This window comes from Lepidochelys olivacea (assembly GCF_965140295.1).
Source record: "Lepidochelys olivacea isolate rLepOli2 genome assembly, chromosome: 5".
NCBI lineage: Eukaryota > Metazoa > Chordata > Testudines > Cheloniidae > Lepidochelys > Lepidochelys olivacea.
Window position 1 is genome coordinate 135,827,765 of NC_140415.1, and position 19,058 is coordinate 135,846,822.

General features: G+C 44.7%; 1 protein-coding gene across 13 annotated transcripts in view; it reads right to left on the reverse strand.

The window, feature by feature from the left end:
• Positions 1–19,058, reverse strand: part of APTX (aprataxin) — a 40,316-nt gene that overhangs the window by 8,166 nt on the left and 13,092 nt on the right. For all 13 annotated transcript variants that reach the window (XM_084628299.1, XM_084628297.1, XM_084628309.1 and 10 more), the window contains 3 exons: positions 17,989–18,324; positions 15,910–15,969; positions 769–995 (listed from right to left, as the gene is read on the reverse strand). In XM_084628299.1, the coding sequence (XP_084484425.1) occupies positions 769–995; positions 15,910–15,969; positions 17,989–18,324 (623 nt within the window). The remainder of the gene's footprint in view (positions 1–768; positions 996–15,909; positions 15,970–17,988; positions 18,325–19,058) is intronic.

Consider the following 19,058-nt stretch of genomic DNA (forward strand, 5'->3'; position numbering starts at 1 on the left):
CAACTAACTATATGCAATTAAGTCAAAGAATGAGGAACTGTGAGGTGAAGAATGACACAGTGCTCCCATTCCAGCCAGGGACGGATGGTAAGAAGGAACTAAGGGGGGGTCGAGATAGTTGCTGCATCATGTAGCATGGGGAAGGGTTGTGGCCACAAGGTGCAAGTGTTGCCCCCTATTGGTACTGCTAGGAAAAATTCTCCAGCTCTAACGTGCTAGGTGCATACACAGTTAAGTGGAATACACGGCTACATCTACTCGAAGAACCAGTCTGCACCATAAACTGGAACATTCGCCACTGTTAGGAGAGCACGCCTTCATGTGGGCTTCAGAGAAAAATCTACTTCTGACTTCCAGAAGATTAATAAAAAGTTGCCATTTTCTTATAAAATTTTTCTACTTACTTTTAACGATATGATAATTATATATTTCTGAGTAAGCAAAAAAATAATCTTGAGAAAAATAAAGCGTAGCTAATACTCCCTGTTTTTACTTTTATATAGTTTAAATGCTCTGGATTGTTATGTTGCACACTCCACACCTCTTAATGACATCCAACATTCCTGTTTCTCAAGACACAAACATTCATCATAAATCAAGAGAATTTCATTTTGCAAATTTTCAAAATAAGGCCTTATCTCAGTAAATCAAAAAGGCTCAAGTCCAAAAACAGGTACACAACCTGGCTATGTAGGCATGAAATCGATACCATTGGTTGAATGTGTTCCAGATAACAGAAATAAAACTGGCTGAACAATCTAGCCTTACCTCATGCTGGGAATTGCATGATAACCCAATCTGAACTCCAAGCTATCTTTATCCAGGCATTGTTGGATCAGCTTTTCCCCAACAGCATGCATATGTTGTAGTAATTCAAGATGCTCTTTTGTTACGGATTTTAGACTGGAGATGGAGTCCCAGGGTAAGATTAGCCAGTGGTAACGAGCTTTGGGATATTTATCCTTAATGATTACAACCCTATCATCTTTGTAAACCTAGTAGAGAGAGAGAGAGAGAAATCAAGGTTATTTACCATTGACTGGGGTTCCCTGGAATGTCATAATAAAAATAATCAACTTGAATTATCCAAATATTTGGCTTCACTGATCCACACTTGTATGCTCCATGCCCGTGTCACAGAACCATTCAAAAGCAGTTAGTTTGGTATGGGGCCAATGCGCACACACACACGTACATACAGATGTACAGAGTGCACCTCTGAAACAAGGTAGGGCTAAACTTACTCCTTATTTCCAAAGCAAGGATGTGTTAGGATACAGATATTCAGGCCTGCCTGTAAAGGCCTAGACTCTAAGAATGTAGGTATATGTTTATCATTTAGCTAGAAATAGAGGTATACAAGAAAGAATCTGGGTAAGGGCCTTCTCTCACTGTGACAGTCTGAGGCCCTGTTCTTAGGCTAAGGCCTTTGGCTAAGCAGCAGCGGCAGCCATAAGCTGGGAAGCAACTGGTCACATCCTCATGTTCCAAACTAGTCAATCTGGGGCTGTTAGAAAGGTGATCCGATCTATCACCTCCAGAGAAAGGGAAGTGCCTAGAAGATGTAAAAGGAAATTTAGGTTGATAGTTTTCTGTCTGGTTAGAACTCACTTATCAATAGACACAGCTGGAAAACCCTTATGTCTTTATAGATGTAGTTGTGAAATCCTCACTTCTGTATTGTTTTGTCATTATAGTTCCCACTTTGCTATTGTTTATTTGCATGGACTCTGTCTGGTTCTGTGATTGTTTCTGTCTGCTGTGTAATTAATTTTGCTGGGTGTAAACTAATTAAGGTGGTGGGATATAATTGGTTAGCTAATCATGTTACAATATGTTAGAATTGGTTAGGTAAATTTCAGTAGAATGATTGGTTAAGGTATAGCTAAGAATATTACTATATAAATTAGGGGCAAACAGGAAGTAAGTTGGGATTCGAAAATAAGGAAAAAGGAACTTGGATTTAAGCTTGCTGAAAGTTCACCCCAACAAACATCAAATTGTTTGCACCTCCGGACTTTGGGTAGCGTTGCTCTCTGTTCATGCGAGAAGGACCAGGGAAGTGGGAGAGTGAAGGAATAAGCTCTCTAACAGGATGGAGGAAAGGAGAGTATGGATCTGTGGAGAAAATACATTTGGAGCTCTCCAGTGACTGTTAAGTACACTATTTTACCCAACATAAATATACCTCCAGAGATCCACGTTGACTAATTACCAAACAATAAACACTTATCTGAGAGACAGTGGTGGAAAGAGTCTTGAGATTTTCTATTTGACTATATAAAGTCTCCTATAAGCCATACTCAACACATTTTACTACCACCTGTGAAGTATTTGGATCAATATATCCCACGCTCTGGGCACTTCTCTGCAGATAGCATAACCAAGATAATTTACAAAAACTTGCATTTGCAATGAGGTAACAAACCGGCCTTTCCACATCTGGTTTATAGATCTATAAATGCCTAGACCTGAAGGGAGCACTATGAGCATCTAGTCTGACCTCCTGTGTAACACGGGCCAGAGAATTGACCCACAATAATTCCTTTGAACTAGAACTGGTCTTTTAGAGAAACATCCAATCTTGATTTATGTAGACTGGCTGCCTAGGGTAAGGAGTCACTCGGCTGCAGCAGACGCACTCAGAGACTGCATTCAGCAAACAAACATTCTAGGATGAGACTAATGACCACATCGCTTTAACAGAAATAATGAAGAGGCAAAAAGCTGTCAAAGCCTTTGGTGGTCACTTACCCAGCTAAGGTGATTTCACCCAGAAAACCACTTGCAAGGAGAGGTTTCAGAATAGCAGCCGTGACAGCAGTTGACAAGAACGTCTGAGGAAACGTGAAGTGGGGGGAGGAAGGGGAATAAACATGGGGAAATAGTTTTACTTTGTGTAATGACCCATCCACTCCCGGTCTATATTCAAGCCTAAGTTAATTGTATCCAGTTTGCAAATTAATTCCAATTCAGCAGTCTCTCCTTGGAATCTGTTTTCAAAGTCTTTTTGTTGTAATATTGCGACTTTTAGGTCTGTAATCGAGTGACCAGAGAGACTGAAGTGTTCTCCGACTGGTTTATGAATGTTATAATTCTTGACATCTGATTTGTGTCCATTTATTCTTTTACGTAGAGACTGTCCAGTTTGACCAATGTACATGGCAGAGGGGCATTGCTGGCACATGATGGCATATATCACATTGGTAGATCTGCAGGTGAACAAGCCTCTGATAGTGTGGCTGATGTGATTAGGCCCTATGATGGTGTCCCCTGAATAGATATGTGGACACAGTTGGCAACGGGCTTTGTTGCAAGGATAGGTTCCTGGGTTAGTGGTTCTGGTGTGTGGTATGTAGTTGCTGGTGAGTATTTGCTTAAGGATGGGGGGCTATCTGTAGGCAAGGACTGGACTGTCTCCCAAGATCTGTGAGAGTGATGAGTCATCCTTCAGGATAGGTTGTAGATCCTTGATGATGCGTTGGAGAGGTTTTAGTTGGGGGCTGAAGGTGATGGCTGGTGGTGTTCTGTTATTTTCTTTCTTGGGCCTGTCCTGCAGTAGGCGACTTCTGGGTACTCTTCTGGCTCTGTCAATCTGTTTCTTCACTTCAGCAGGTGGGTATTGTAGTTGTAAAAATGCTTGAGAGAGATCTTGTAGGTGTTTGTCTCTGTCTGAGGGGTTGGAGCAAATGCGGTTGTATCGTAGAGCTTGGCTGTAGACGATGGATCATGTGGTGTGATCTGGGTGAAAGCTGGAGGCATGTAGGTAGGAATAGCGGTCAGTAGGTTTCCGGTATAGGGTGGTGTTTATGTGACCATCGCTTATTAGCACCGTAGTGTCCAGGAAGTGGATCTCTTGTGTGGACTGGTCCAGGCTGAGGTTGATGGTGGGATGGAAATTGTTGAAATCATGGTGGAATTCCTCAAGGGCTTCTTTTCCATGGGTCCAGATGATGAAGATGTCATCAATGTAGCGCAAATAGAGTAGGGGCATTAGGGGACGAGAGCTGAGGAAGCGTTGTTCTAAGTCAGCCATACAAATGTTGGCGTACTGTGGGGCCATGCGGGTACCCATAGCAGTGCCGCTGGTTTGAAGGTATACATTGTCCCCAAATGTGAAACAGTTATGGGTGAGGACAAAGTCACAAAGTTCAGCCACCAGGTTTGCTGTGACATTATCGGGGATACTGTTCCTGATGGCTTGTAGTCCATCTTTGTGTAGAGGGCTTCTACATCCATAGTGGCCAGGATGGTGTTTTCAGGAAGATCGCCGATGGATTGTAGTTTCCTCAGGAAGTCAGTGGTGTCTCGAAGATAGCTGGGAGTGCTCGTAGTGTAGGGCCTGAGGAGGGAGTCTACATAGCCAGACAATCCTGCTGTCAGGGTGCCAATGCCTGAGATGATGGGGTGTCCAGGATTTATAAGTTTATGGATCTTGGGTAGCAAATAGAATACCCCAGGTCGGGGTTCCAGGGGTGTGTCTGTGTGGATTTGATCTTGTGCTGTTTCAGGGAGTTTCTTGAGCAAATGCTGTAGTTGCTTTTGGTAACCCTCAGTGGGATCAGAGGATAATGGCTTGTAGAAAGTGGTGTTGGAGAGCTGCCGAGCAGCCTCTTGTTCATATTCCGACCTATTCACGACGATGACAGCACCTCCTTTGTCAACCTTTTTGATTATGATGTCAGAGTTGTTTCTGAGGCTGTAGATGGCATTGTGTTCTGCGCGGCTGAGGTTATGGGGCAAGTGGAAAAACAGCATCACAATTTCAGCCCGTGCACGTCTGCAGAAGCACTCTATGTAGAAGTCCAGTCTGCTGTTTCAACCTTCAGGAGGAGTCCACCTAGAATCCTTCTTTTTGTAGTGTTGGTAGGAAGGTCTCTGTGGATTAGTATGTTGTTCAGAGGTGTGTTGGAAATATTCCTTGAGTCGGAGACATCGAAAATAGGATTCTAGGTCACCACAGAACTGTATCATGTTCGTGGGGGTGGAGGGGCAGAAGGAGAGGCCCCGAGATAGGACAGATTCTTCTGCTGGGCTAAGAGTATAGTTGGATAGATTGACAATATTGCTGGGTGGGTTAAGGGAACCATTGCTTTGGCCTCTTGTGGCATGTAGTAGTTTAGATAGTTTAGTGTCCTTTTTCTTTTGTAGAGAAGCAAAGTGTGTGTTGTAAATGGCTTGTCTAGTTTTTGTAAAGTCCAGCCACGAGGAAGTTTGTGTGGAAGGTTGTTTTTTTATGAGAGTATCCAGTTTTGAGAGCTCATTCTTAATCTTTCCCTGTTTGGTGTAGAGGATGTTGATCAGGTGGTTCCGCAGTTTCTTTGAGAGTGTGTGGCACAAGCTGTCAGCATAGTCTGTGTGGTATGTAGATTGTAATGGATTTTTTACCTTCAGTCCTTTTGGTATGATGTCCATCTGTTTGCATTTGGAAAGGAACATGATGTCTGTCTGTATCTGTATGAGTTTTTTCATGAAGTTGATAGATTTCCACTCCATATGGCTAAATGCAGTGCCTTGCACAATGATAGGTTTCAGAGTAGCAGCTGTGTTAGTCTGTATTCGCAAAAAGAAAAAAAGAGTATTTGTGGCACCTTAGAGACTAACACATTTATTTGAGCATAAGCTTTCGTGAGCTACAGCTCACTTCATCGGATGCATTCAGTGGAAAATACAGTGGGGAGATTTATATACACACAGAACATGAAACAATGGGTGTTCTCATACACACTGTAAGGAGAGTTTCAGAGTAACAGCCGTGTTAGTCTGTATTCGCAAAAAGAAAAGGAGTACTTGTGGCACCTTAGAGACTCACCAATTTATTAGAGCATAAGCTTTCGTGAGCTACAGCTCACTTCCTCAGATGCATATCGTGGAAACTGCAGCAGGCTTTATATATACACAGAGAATATGAAACAATACCTATTCCCACCCCACTGTCCTGCTGGTAATAGCTTATCTAAAGTGATCATCAGGTGGGCCATTTCCAGCACAAATCCAGGTTTTCTCACCCTCCACCCCCCCACACAAATTCACTCTCCTGCTGGTGATAGCCCATCCAAAGTGACAACTCTTTACACAATGTGCATGACAATGAAGTTGGGCTATTTCCTGCACAAAGTTGAAGAGTGGTCAGTTGGATGAGCTATTACCAGCAGGAGAGTGAGTTTGTGTGTGTATGGGGGTGGGGGGGATGTGAGAAAACCTGGATTTGTGCAGGAAATAGCCCAACTTGATTGTCATGCACATTGTGTAAAGAGTTGTCACTTTGGATGGGCTATCACCAGCAGGAGAGTGAATTTGTGTGGGGGGGTGGAGGGTGAGAAAACCTGGATTTGTGCTGGAAATGGCCCACCTGATGATCACTTTAGATAAGCTATTACCAGCAGGACAGTGGGGTGGGAATAGGTATTGTTTCATATTCTCTGTGTATATATAAAGCCTGCTGCAGTTTCCACGATATGCATCTGAGGAAGTGAGCTGTAGCTCACGAAAGCTTATGCTCTAATAAATTGGTGAGTCTCTAAGGTGCCACAAGTACTCCTTTTCTTTTTGTAAGGAGAGTGATCACTCAAAATGAGCTAATACCAGCAGGAGAGTGGGGGTGGGGGGAAGAAAACCTTTTGTAGTGATGATCAAGGTGGGCCATTACCAGCAATTGACAAGAATGTCTGAGGAACAAGGGGGTGGGGGGGGGAATAAACTTGGGGAAATAACCTTTTGTAGTGATAATTTACACAAAGTAAAACTTTCTCTCCCTCCCCCTCCACCCCCCGCTCTCCTGCTGGTATTAGCTCACCTTTCCTGATCACTCTCCTTACAGTCTGTACGGTAACACCCTTTGTTTCATGTTCTCTGTGTATATAAATCTCCCCACTGTATTTTCCACTGAATGCATCCGATGAAGTGAGCTGTAGCTCACGAAAGCTTATGCTCAAATTTGTTAGTTTCTAAGGTGCCACACGTCCTCCTTTTCTTTTTGCAAGGAGAGGCTGTAGAAAACGTATCCCTAACTCCCTGAAGTCTCTATATTTACTGAGGTCAGACTGAGATCGCTTGGCTGCGTGGGACACAGTTCTGGAGGGTGAAGGAATCTCTTCAGCAAACATTTCAGCAGAGGATGCTCAAACAGAAAGTTGCCGTTTATTGCTTGTCAAACAGAAAGCAAGCACCGCAAAGGCTTGTATTTTTAGTTGTCCAAAGCAGGTGAGATTTAAAAAGAACAGTCAGCCTATTAAAACAAACAGGCAGAAGCTGTAGACAGACTAGTACAAAGAGAAGGAAACACATTCAGGCTAGGAGACCTGTGACCAGGGCATGCAGGGCTCCTGTTGAGGTCACAGAGTGGTCTGACAACGAGCCAAGGGATTCTAGAAACAAAAGGAGACATCTACTGCAATTCCAATTATATTCATGTCTTCACTAAGCAATTCCAGTAGGAGGAGGTTCCAACCCCTTTCTGGGCATTGCTTTTCTAATCAGGGAAGGAGAAATCACTTACTGGCAGCTGCTGGATTGAATAACTAAGACTTGTGCACTGAACAGCTTGAGGGAGGGAGTTTCACCATCATGACTGACTCCTCCCCAAAATGCGATCCTGGGAACTACCATCATAGCACCGGTTCTTTGTTGGCCTGATCTTTAAAGCCATACCAACTAGAAAGGGGAAAACAAATGAACTCACCAGCTCCACCAGCTTCGGCTAAATCCTCCACAATTCCTGGGGAAGATGTAAAATTCAAGTTCCTACTGTTGCCCCTCCCCTATTATAGCATTTTCCTCCCACATCTAATTTCTCCTCTTGCCTATCTTTGCCTTCTGCCCAAGCAGAGTTTGGCTTGGCCAACGAAGACAAAACCACCTTTTACAACACTGCTGTGAACAGAGGCCAGCCAGCTTGACCCTGGTAAGAGCTTGCCAGGTCTTGAAGTGGCTAGTAAGATTGTATGCTGTGCCTTTGCCCTCCCTGCAGTGAGGCCTCCAGGGAGACAGGCTTGTTTTTCCATCCCTGCTATCCTCTTCTTATTCTTGTGTGTACATCTTCCTGGCTTTGCTTTAAAGGAAACAGAATCAAAGTTCAACAACTCAAGGCTGTACAAAACTGGCTCTTCTTCCTGCAACCAGGACAGATAATGCCATCTTTAACACCACCCAAAGCGGTCTAGCAGAGATTTCTCCCAATAAAAATTCCATACAACAAATGAAAAAAGGAATCAGAGAAATTGTTAAAATAAAGCTTTTACTCAACTTTTTAAGTTTCAAGTACTTTAACTGTTTCCCTTCTTTATCCAGGAGGCCTAGTCTACACTACAAAGTTAACAAGGTCAACAAAACCTGCCTTGCATCAGCCTTGTTGGGCATGTGTCTACCATTTAAATATGGCTCCTGCGGATGTAAGGGCTCCTGCCCTTTCACCCCAACTTAACATCTCGGGAGGGGAGGGATAGCTCAGTGGTTTGAGCATTGGCCTGCTAAACCCAGGATTGTGAGTTCAATCCTTGAGGGGGCCATTTAGGGATCGGGGACAAAAATTGGGGATTGGTCCTGCTTTGAGCAGGGGGTGGGACTAGATGACCTCCTGAGGTCCCTTCCAACCCTGATATTCTATGATTCTATGAACACCACCTCCAAGAGCAGCATAGAGCCAAGGTTGATGTTCTTAGGTCAACAGTGTGAGTGTAGACACTGCCTTTCTTAGGTCGACTGTAACTGTCCTCCAACAGCTGTCCCACAATGCCCCACACTGAACACTCTGGTCATCATTGTGAACTCCATTGGCGAGGGGTCATAGAGACCAGAAGAACCCTCTCCCCTTTAAAGCCCTACAAATTTTTGAAATTCCTTTTCCTGGTTGCCTGTCTTTGCAAGCACACCTAGCAACTCTCCATTGTTGAGTGCAACTGCCCAGCTGACCATGCCGGCTACATGCTTCAGACACACTCCTGCCTGGAGTAGACAGGAGATATTGGATCTCCTGTGCCTGTGGGGAGAAGAGACTGTGCAGGTACAGCTTAGAATCTGCCCTAGAAATGTGGCTATCTACAAGCAGATTTCTCAGGGGATGCAGAAGGGCTAAGACAGGGACCAGCAGCACTGTTGTGTGAAAGCCAAGTTGCTGCGGCAGGCACATCAGAAGGCCTTCAACAATCAAGTTGGTGCCGAGCCATAGGCCTGCCGCTTTTACAAAGAGCTGAATGCCCTACTCAGTGGAGACTCCACCACCCCCAACAGCACCACGGATTCATCCGAGAATCCAAAGTCACAGACCCCTGCCGTGAACTGTGAGGAAGAGGAGGATGGGGACAGACAACCAGGAGATCCAGCTACGCAGCAAGGCAGAACCTGTTTTTAACTCCAGTGCAGTCTAATCAGTCCCACAAGTTAAGCATTGGCGAGCCCAGTGCAGGGGAAGAAACCTCAGGTAAGTGTGCAGTTTAATTTTAAATTTCAGGGATGGCCTCCCTGAAAGTAGTAGGACACATCTTTTGACTTATTAATTTACTCATGCTAGAAGAGATAGTGGTACAACAAAGAGGTAGAGTTAACTGCTTTTCAATCCCGTCTATCTTCGGCGGGGGGCCACGGTGAACAGTTTGTTTACGTGCACAGGGATGTCCCATGAATTCTTCTGATATCTCGCTAGAGCACAAGAAGGGCCATATTGGGTCAGACCAATGGTCCATCCAGCCCAGTATTCTGTCTTCTGATGGTGGCCAATGCCAGGTGCTTCAGAGGGAACAAACAGAACAGGCAATCACTGAGTGATCTATCCCTGTCATCCACTCCCAGTTTATGGCAATCGGAGCTTTAGGGAAACCCAGAGCATGGGGTTGCATCCCTAAGTATCTTGGCTAACAGCCATTGATGGACCTATCCTCCATGAATTAATCTAGCTCTTTCTTGAACCATCATAGTTCTGGCCTTCACAACATCCCCTGGCAACGAGTTCCACAAGTTGACTGTGGGTTGTGTGAAGTAGTACTTCCTTTTGTTTGTTTTAAACCTGCTGCCTATTAATCTCATTGGGTGACCCCTGGTTCTTGTGTTAGGTGAAGGAGTAAATAACACTTCCTTATTCACTTTCTCCACATCATGAAACTTTAATGGAGATACTCTGCAAACCTCTGCCAAAGGTTTCTAGGGAAGACTGTCTTATTTCTTCCTCTGGGATAGAGTGGCATGGTGAAGTATCTTAAAATAATTTCAGCAGGCACCATTGCAGTACACTGGCTAGCAGCATATGGGCCTAAGTGGCATCGGGCCACCAGCAGCAGCTGTGCTCTCTGCCTGTTACCCTCCGGAGTGAGAGATCAGCTAAAATCACCACCACCACCTGTGGAAAATTATGCCAGCATTCAGTGCCACTGCCCTATACTACTAGAATCACGCAACCAAGCAATTCCCTCCTCATTTCCCCAACCACCACAGGCCATACTCATTGTGGCTGGTGCCGGGACTGGCACCGTGCACAAGCAATCCCAAGCAGAAATGAGAATGTAGTGCTTAGAACTTTATGGGAGCAAAGGAAGTGAGTTCAGTATCTTAAGTTTCACTTTCTATAGTGAATACACCGACAATGGTACCGCTGTATGTTTTATCTACAGCTGCTGCCACTGCATTCTTCAGGGTCTCCCCTCCACACCCGCAGCACACCTGAGCCAGATAAGGAGGAGAAAGGAGAGGACTTGTGACGACATGTTCCAGGAGATCCTGCAAGCCAGTGCATCCAACAGTGAGCACAGGGCCTGGAGGATGAACACTGCAGGCAGCCTGGAGAAGGATAGAGTGGAGAGAAGATAAGTGGAGGAAATGTAGATAGAGATGCACCAGGACATAATGGGGCTTCTCAGGCAGCAAACCCAGATGCTGCAGACTCTGTGGACCTGCAGGTGCAACAATCCTGGGCTCGCCTCCCTCCGCAGCCTGTTGAGAACTCAGTACTGGAACCTCCCTATAACTGCCCTCGATATTCCACATGGCAAGAGGGGTCACCTCACTACCCCTACCACTCCATCCCAGGGGATATTAGAAACAATCACAGCTTCACATACACTAACCTGTGAAAGCCACCGCGGCTGTACGTGTAGCTGAAATGGACATGAATGTTCTCTCCTGTTCATAATTTCTGTTCTCTTAATTTATTAAGTCTTAAATGTATTTGTTTTTAAATTGACAGGTGATTTTTTTGCACAGATTCTGTTACAGAATAAAATTCTATTACTCAGAACAAAATTCTTCTTTATTAGTTCTCAACATATACTGTCTGGCACTCAGCAGTTCTGAAAGCATCCAATTACTTGTTACCATGTAGTGTCACACAACAACTCACTGAATGCATCCGATGAAGTAGCTCATGAAAGCTTATGCTCAAATAAATTTGTTAGTCTCTAAGGTGCCACAAGTACTCTTTTTCTTTTTGCAAATACAGACTAACACGACTGCTACTCTGAAACAATTCCTAAGATCATTCACAAACAAAATCAATGTGTGTATTAATGTTATATTCCTGTATATACATACACACACACACACACACACAGAATTTACCTCATGATCCATAGTGGACTGCAAAAGAGCAGAGCCAGGTGGAGCACACCACTATACCGTACGCTACTCTGGCTCACAGTTACAATGCTCTTTTCATAGCTTCCCTGAACTGTATAGCTCCACACTGAGCTCTTTTAATGGCCTTGTATCTGGCTGTTCAGATTCAGCAGACAGATGCTCCACCTCTGCCCTCCATGCCATGGAAAGTTTTCCCTCTTTGCTTCACAGATATTATGCAAGACACAGCAAGCAGTTATGACCATTGGGATATTTTTCTCACTTAGATCCAATCTCGTGAGTAAACAATGCCAGCAACCCTTCAAATGACCAAAAGCACATTTGATGGTCATTCTGCACCTCCTGAGCCAGTAGTTGAAGTGTTCCTTGGTGCTGTCAAGGTGCCCATTGTACGGCTTCATGAGCCATGGGAAGAAGGGGTAGGCTGGGTTGCCCAGGATCACTATTGGCATTTGAACATCACCAATTGTAATCTGTCAGTTGGGAAAGAAAATCCTTGCTTGCAGCTTTCGGAACAGTCCTGGGTTCTTAAAGGTGTGAGCGTCATGCACGTTCCCTGACCAGTCAACCACATTGATGTAGATGAAGCATTCCCAGTGATCCATCAGTGCTCACATAACCACAGAAAAGTAGGCCTTTTCTGTTGATGTACTCTGTGGCAAGGTGGGCTAGTGCCAAAATAGGGATATGGATGCAGTCTATTGCTCTATGACAGGTTTCAGAGTAACAACCGTGTTAGTCTGTATTCGCAAAAAGAAAAGGAGTACTTGTGGTACCTTAGAGACTAACCAATTTATTTGAGCATAAGCTTTCGTGAGCTACAGCTCACTTCATCGGATGCATACTGTAGAAAGTTTAGAAGATCTTATTATATACACACAAAGCATGAAAAAATACCTCCTCCCACCCCACTCTCCTGCTGTTACCAGCTATTACCAGCAGGAGAGTGGGGTGGGAGGAGGTATTTTTTCATGCGTTGTGTGTATATAATAAGATCTTCTAAACTTTCCACAGTATGCATCCGATGAAGTGAGCTCTAGCTCACGAAAGCTTATGCTCAAATAAATTGGTTAGTCTCTAAGGTGCCACAAGTACTCCTTTTCTATTGCTCTACTGCAGTTCGGGAACTCCACAGCTGCAAATCCATCCACTATGTCCTGCATGTTGCAGAGAGTCACAGTCCTACATAGTAAAAGGTGATTAATGGCCCTGCACACTTGTATGAAAACAGCCCCTGCTGTAAATTTCCTTACTTCAAAGATTCCCAGTTGATTGGTAGCAATCCAGCCTTGCAAGTTTCCACAGTGCGATCGTCACTCATTTCTTCACTGCTGGTACAGCTCTCATTTTGGTGTCCTTACACTGGAGGGCTGGGACAAGACTGGCACACACATCAGGGAATGTGGCCTTGTACATCCTAAAATTCTGCAGCCACTGCTCATCATCCCAAAACTGCATAATAAAGTGATCCCACCAGTTAGTGCTTGTTTCTGAGGCCCAGAACCAGCACTCCATCATCTTGCAGCTGCTCTGTGACCACCACCAACAACCTTGAATCAGGCCTTGCTACTTCCCACAGCAATCTGTCCTCCAAGGAATCATCGTGTTCCCCGCATCTCTTCTTGCGGCTCTGCAAATACTGCAGGATGTTGCACCCTGTTCTTGCAACGGTCATGACAGTAGTGCAGAACTATGCAAGCTCCATGGGTTTGTGGGATTTTGGGAAAAAAAGGTGCAAAAATCATGTGATATAGATGACATTATGGGATGGCCAAAAGACAGTGCACTGGAGGGTGGCAAGTTGCACAGTAGGATACTTACCCATAGTGCATCTCATCGTGCATCGATACAAGCACTCCGAGGGAGTATGCGCACCACTAACACAAGCAGAAGCGCTGACTCCGTGGGTGTTGCGGGGCTGGAGCACCCATGGGGAAAAGTCAGGGTGTGCTCCACGCCCACCGGCAGCCAAGCTCCCCCCTCCGCTGAGCGTGCCACGTCCCCACTCCTCCCCCTCCCAGTGCTTCCCGCCCGCCGCCTAACAGGACTTTCCGGGAACGCAGGGGAGGAGTGGGGACACGGCGCGCTCCAAGGAGGAGGCGGTAAAGAGGTGTGGACTTGGGGGAAGGGGGTGGAATTGGGGCTGGGTGAGGGTGGGGCAGGGACGGGGCTAGAGGTGGGGGTCAAGCACCCACAGGGCAGAGGGGAAGTTGGCTCCTATGAACACAAGGAGCCAAGCATGCACAAATGATGTACTGACTGCAGCAGCTGTATGCCAATGTAACTTGAGTTAACATTAGTTAGTAGTATAGACATGGGCTGAATTTAATAAAAAGTTAAGTGGTTTTAATTGTGGTTACAAAGCAAGTGAACCAGCAATAATCGGATGTAAAACCTCACACAATAATTGTGTAGCAGTTAAACAACAGTTTTATTAACACTTTATCCTTTGCTGGGTAAGGTATCCTGATTATCAAAACAATATTCTCAGCCACTTGCTTAGGGTATGAATCAGCACTGAAATAGCTGTTTTCTTCCATATGGAGAAAGACTTGCATTTGTGAGGTAAGCGATCCAAGAACAAAGCATCCAGGCTTCTGCTAGAACTCAATCTCTTGATGCAGTAGAATCATATAACCAAAGGGGGTCAAGATCCTAGTGTTTGGCAAATCTTCCTCTGGCTGAGAACAGCAAAGTGTGGGGAAACTTATGTGATGTCAAGAGGGCCAAATGCTAGAATAAGTGAGCCCAAACTAAAGCTGCTATGATGCTAGCAGTGCTCTCCGATGCTGTATTCCATAATAATTTGGGAAACACTCACCTCCAACTCCTTTTAGCAGAACGGCACCAGTCAGTGCCAGACAGCCCTTTCCTTCCCTGGTCTAGTGATAGGGGCAACTCCAGGTAATTCAGCTGGAAAGGTCTCAGAAGGAGCAGGAAGCCACTATCTTCCAAGGACCTTCCACCAAGATTGTCTTTCACCTGATCTCACCCACCTGGCTGACGTTCCCAAGTTGGTTGAACTTCAGGACCCAGTGCAAAGTTCAGCTATTCATCCATTCAGGCATTTGTTTATGGTTGGCTGGGATGTGAGTGAATTCTTGTCTAAGAATGGGCTCAGAAATACTGGATCTCCACCCTCTAGCACACCTAGAGGCCAGAGGGCTACCTAGGTTTCATCTTGATAGAGTAATTTTTCTCCATCAAGATAGAGATTCTAGTCTCCCTTTCATAAAATTACTTATTGTCTAATTACTCAAAGAGTGTTCTGTGACAGTCTTGAGACTCAAGATCATCATCTGTTTCAGCTAATAAGAGTACTCAAACTTCTGCTTATCAAAAGCACTCTGCTATAGTCTGATAATATCTCGGGGGGGGAGGGGGAGGGGGTAGCCACCACCACATAAGAACTGAAGTTTGAAGAGACACCGGTTCAGACATTAGGCAATAGGTTCAGTATTATGATACTTAAACATTCCAGTTCTCAATTTGATTAATTTTGATTTATAACTAAAATGAGATGCACCTTCTTAGACTATAAAGTCTGATGCTTTTTGGTGCTAATTTGTTTAGTTAACTCCAATCTAATATTTAGACTAATTTGGTTTAATCCTGATCTGATTTTGAGTGGATAGTGGTAATGCTTTATTTCTAGTTTAGTTTAATATTACTGGTAACCTATCACCGAAGCTAAGCTTTCTTGATTTTATTTTTGTTAGTTTGTGTGTTTTAATAAAATTTAGGGTACTAATACAGTGTCTCATTTCTTCACCAGCCAGTGTGGGTCCAGAACCTCAGAAGACCAACTGGTCCTGGAGGGGACACAACTGGTCAACCTAACAGCCTGATGACCTCTCCTAATTAGTTCCTGGGTCTCATAAGTGCCTGCTCTAAGTATGGTATTGTGACTGCATTTCAGACGTATTTTTTGGGATCCAGATGTTGAAACAAGTGATACATGCTTTATACACAAAGCTATAAATGAAACCAAGTGACCATAACAGAGGAAAATCTAGTGCTGGGGACACAACTGTCACAAGATTCTTGGGTTCCATGAAATTCCACCCACACTCTCTTTGGTTAATTGGGTCACAAAATGTACCTCTCCTGAACCACAGGTGTTAAGAAAAGCAATTGGGGAGCATCATATTAACAACAGCTCTCCAAGGTGAGAGAGGTCTCCTGCTGGCCTGATGGAAAAGGACTAATGCATCTAGAAAACAGGTTGACATAATACATGCACAGTTGCTAATTTTAACATGCAGCTGGCTCAACAGCATTCTGAATGGGATGCTCATGGAATAATTTACCAATCCACGTTCAAAGTATAGTGTGGATCATTCCCACCTGCATTTTTGGGTCTTGCATGGAGATCTTCAGACCTTGACTCCAATGTCCTAAATGTTCCTGGAGTATAAATAGAATAGGCATTCAGAAGAAAGTTAAAAAAAAAAAATCTAATGATATTTAAGCAGAATCCAAAATCTTCAATTAAATAATTTTTATACCTCCAATATTACTTTGCTGATACAAAAACATACCTGTGTTAAAAAGGTATTTTCTTTTTAGAAAACTTATGAAATAACTTTGCAAACTTTACTTCAAAAAAACTGTTAAAGTAAAACACTTTCAGTCGGGAAATTCCAGAATTAGAGTTGTGCAGGCACCTTTAGTTTGGCCCCCTTATTCATCTGCATTATGACACAGCCCTTAATGACATGATCACAGACTGTTCTTCTACAGGACCCTGCATCACTCAATGCACAGGACAGACAGTGCTTTGTGAACAAGGCAGCCATTAATATTTCTTTTTATCTGTGTCATTCAGTGGGTGGTCCCAGGCCTTGCTCTCTGCCACCATTCAAACCCTCTACTGAATGCAACACTTTACTTTCATTTCTATTGCACCCACCGCCATAACATCTTAACCTTACACACATTAATACATTTATCTTCAACAACAATATGGGCTAAGGTGGGTGAGTGGTGTTTTTTCAAATAGACAGTGCTCAGGCACTGGGAGATTATGCCAACATTAGCAAAAACCTCTACTAACTTTGGGTTTCTCAGTGATTGGGTGCCCAGCTTGAGACACTTGGAGACAGATTGTTTTCAGAATATGTAGCATTTTATGGCACTCTATATATTCAAAACATGTCACGGATATTAACACGTTAACCCTCATAACCCTCTCATGAGGCAAGTGTGTAAGCATTACTACTTTTTCAGAGGTTCTCTAACTTCATTGCACTGCAACCCCCTTCTGACAACAAAAATTACTACATGACCCCAGGATGGGGGACAGAAGCCCAGGCAGGGGGACCAAAGCCAAAGCCCGAGCCTAGCCACCCCAGGCGATGGGGCTCGGGCTTTAGCAAGTCTGGTGACCCCATTAAAATTGGTTCACGACCCACTTTGGGGTCCCAACTCACAGTTTGAGAAGCAATGTGTCTATCTTATAGAGAGAGAAACTGAAACAAAGGCAAAGTGATTAGCCCAAGGCCACATAGTGAATGAGTATCAAAGCCAGGATTAGAAGAACACAGAACTCTCTGTCTCCCAGCCCTGTGCTCCTGCCTGTAGGCGTGCGCAGGTCGTGTGTGTGTGTGTGTGTGTGTGTGTGTGTGTGTGTGTGTGTGTGTGTGTGTGTGTGTGTGTGTGTGTGTGTGTGTGTGTGTGTGTGTGTGTGTGTGTGTGTGTGTGTGTGTGGAGGGAAACAGGCCCCAAGTATGGCACCCAGAAAATGAGGAACACAGAGTTAGTGGCAACCTCTGGCAAGTTTGGTTTCAATGAGTGGGCAGAGGCAGGGACAAACTCATTCTTTTTGGTATGTGATGGACACTTAATTTGAGTGTGCTTCTACTCTGAAAAGTGACTGGGAAAAGATCAAGGGGTTTCATCAGTTCGCACTCGCTATTTCCAGGCCAAATCTCCTCCATTTTCAAGTAAAACAATGGATTTCCTAGCTGCCAACCCCACAAACCCACCTAAAATCAGAGTCAAGCTGAGCTCTTCTGGCTCACACCATCACCCACCACCAAGATTCTACAGTTGGAAGCAAAGCCATCATCCTGCAGTCTGCTGCAGGCAGCTGAGTGCACCCATGTGAAGCCCCACTGATTTCAGTAGGGGTCTGCCCATGTGGATGCAGGCTCGAGGCCTTAGTTAGCAATTCTGTGGCTGATGTACAAGCCAGAAGGAAATTCAGCTTGCTCCCCCAAATCTATGTTGGGTTTTCCATGCGAACAGGAGTCACTTGAATAGAACTGGTTTCTGCCCTACAGTCAGCGGATTTGACTGACTACACTGAGGCTCAGTGTGCACGGAAGAGGTTTTGACGTTCTCCCACAATTGCTGTAACACCAGTGCAGCTCCACCAGCGCTGGCAATGATGGGCGTGATCGGGCAGGGCATTCTACTGCTCACCTTGTGGCTGGAAGAGCTGTCATGGGGAGAGGAGGAAGAATTACTGGTATTGTTTGGCTTGCAGCTTGAACTACCATCTTGCAAGTCTCGTTGCTCCATTTTCATACTTTTTTCAGACACGTTTTCCATGTTACTATTCCCTGAATCTACGAATGGCCTCTTGTTTGCTTTTGTCTTCCCTTTTGCTAGTGCGCCAGACACCCCTGTGACTTCCAAGAATTGTACAGTATAGGGGTAAAGTTTATTCACAAGATGTAGAACCTGTCCTGGTTTCAGCTTCACTTCTTCATCCTTGCCAATATCCACCAAATCAACACTGGCTGGGTTCACGCCCATCTTTGGGTAATCAGAAAAAAAGCACAATGTAGGAATTGGCATACAAGTACAGATCCCAAATTCAGACATACCAAAACCCAACTACCCCAAACTGTTCTAGGGCATCCCTGCCCTGTAACGCAGAGAGGGAAGAATACATGGCACTTCCTCCACCCCACTCCACATACTGGCCCATTTTAATGCAAATCAAAAACTGGAGTTTGAGGTGTAGATTTAGAGCCTCATCCTGAACTGCTAGAGCAAACCCTGCACCAGCATGAAGCCCTAATGAGCCTAATGGGATCCCACATGGGAACAGGGTCTGTGTTAGCAGAGCTGACTGGGACTCCATACCACCACAAAGCCCTGCACCCCACTAGGGTCTGTGTTGGTGGCATTGGTTGTGACCCCACCAAAGCATGCAGCCATACTGGGATCCTACATGGGTACAGGTTGGTGGAGCTGGTTCTGACCCTGCCTTGCCATGAAGCCCCTGTGACCTCAATGGAGCTGGTCCCACATTGGTACAGAGTCCACATTAATTGTACTGGCTGTGATCTCGCCCTGCCATGGAGCCCATGACCCAAATGAGGTCAGTTCCACATGGGTACAGGGTCCGTATTAGTGATATCGGTTGCAGGATCAAGATGTGTCTTCATCTGGGTTTTAAGGCCTTTGGCATATCTTTAGGTGCTTGGAAAAATAAATAAATAGTAGCTGCATCAAGTCTGACTCCAATACTCAGCATCAGAAAC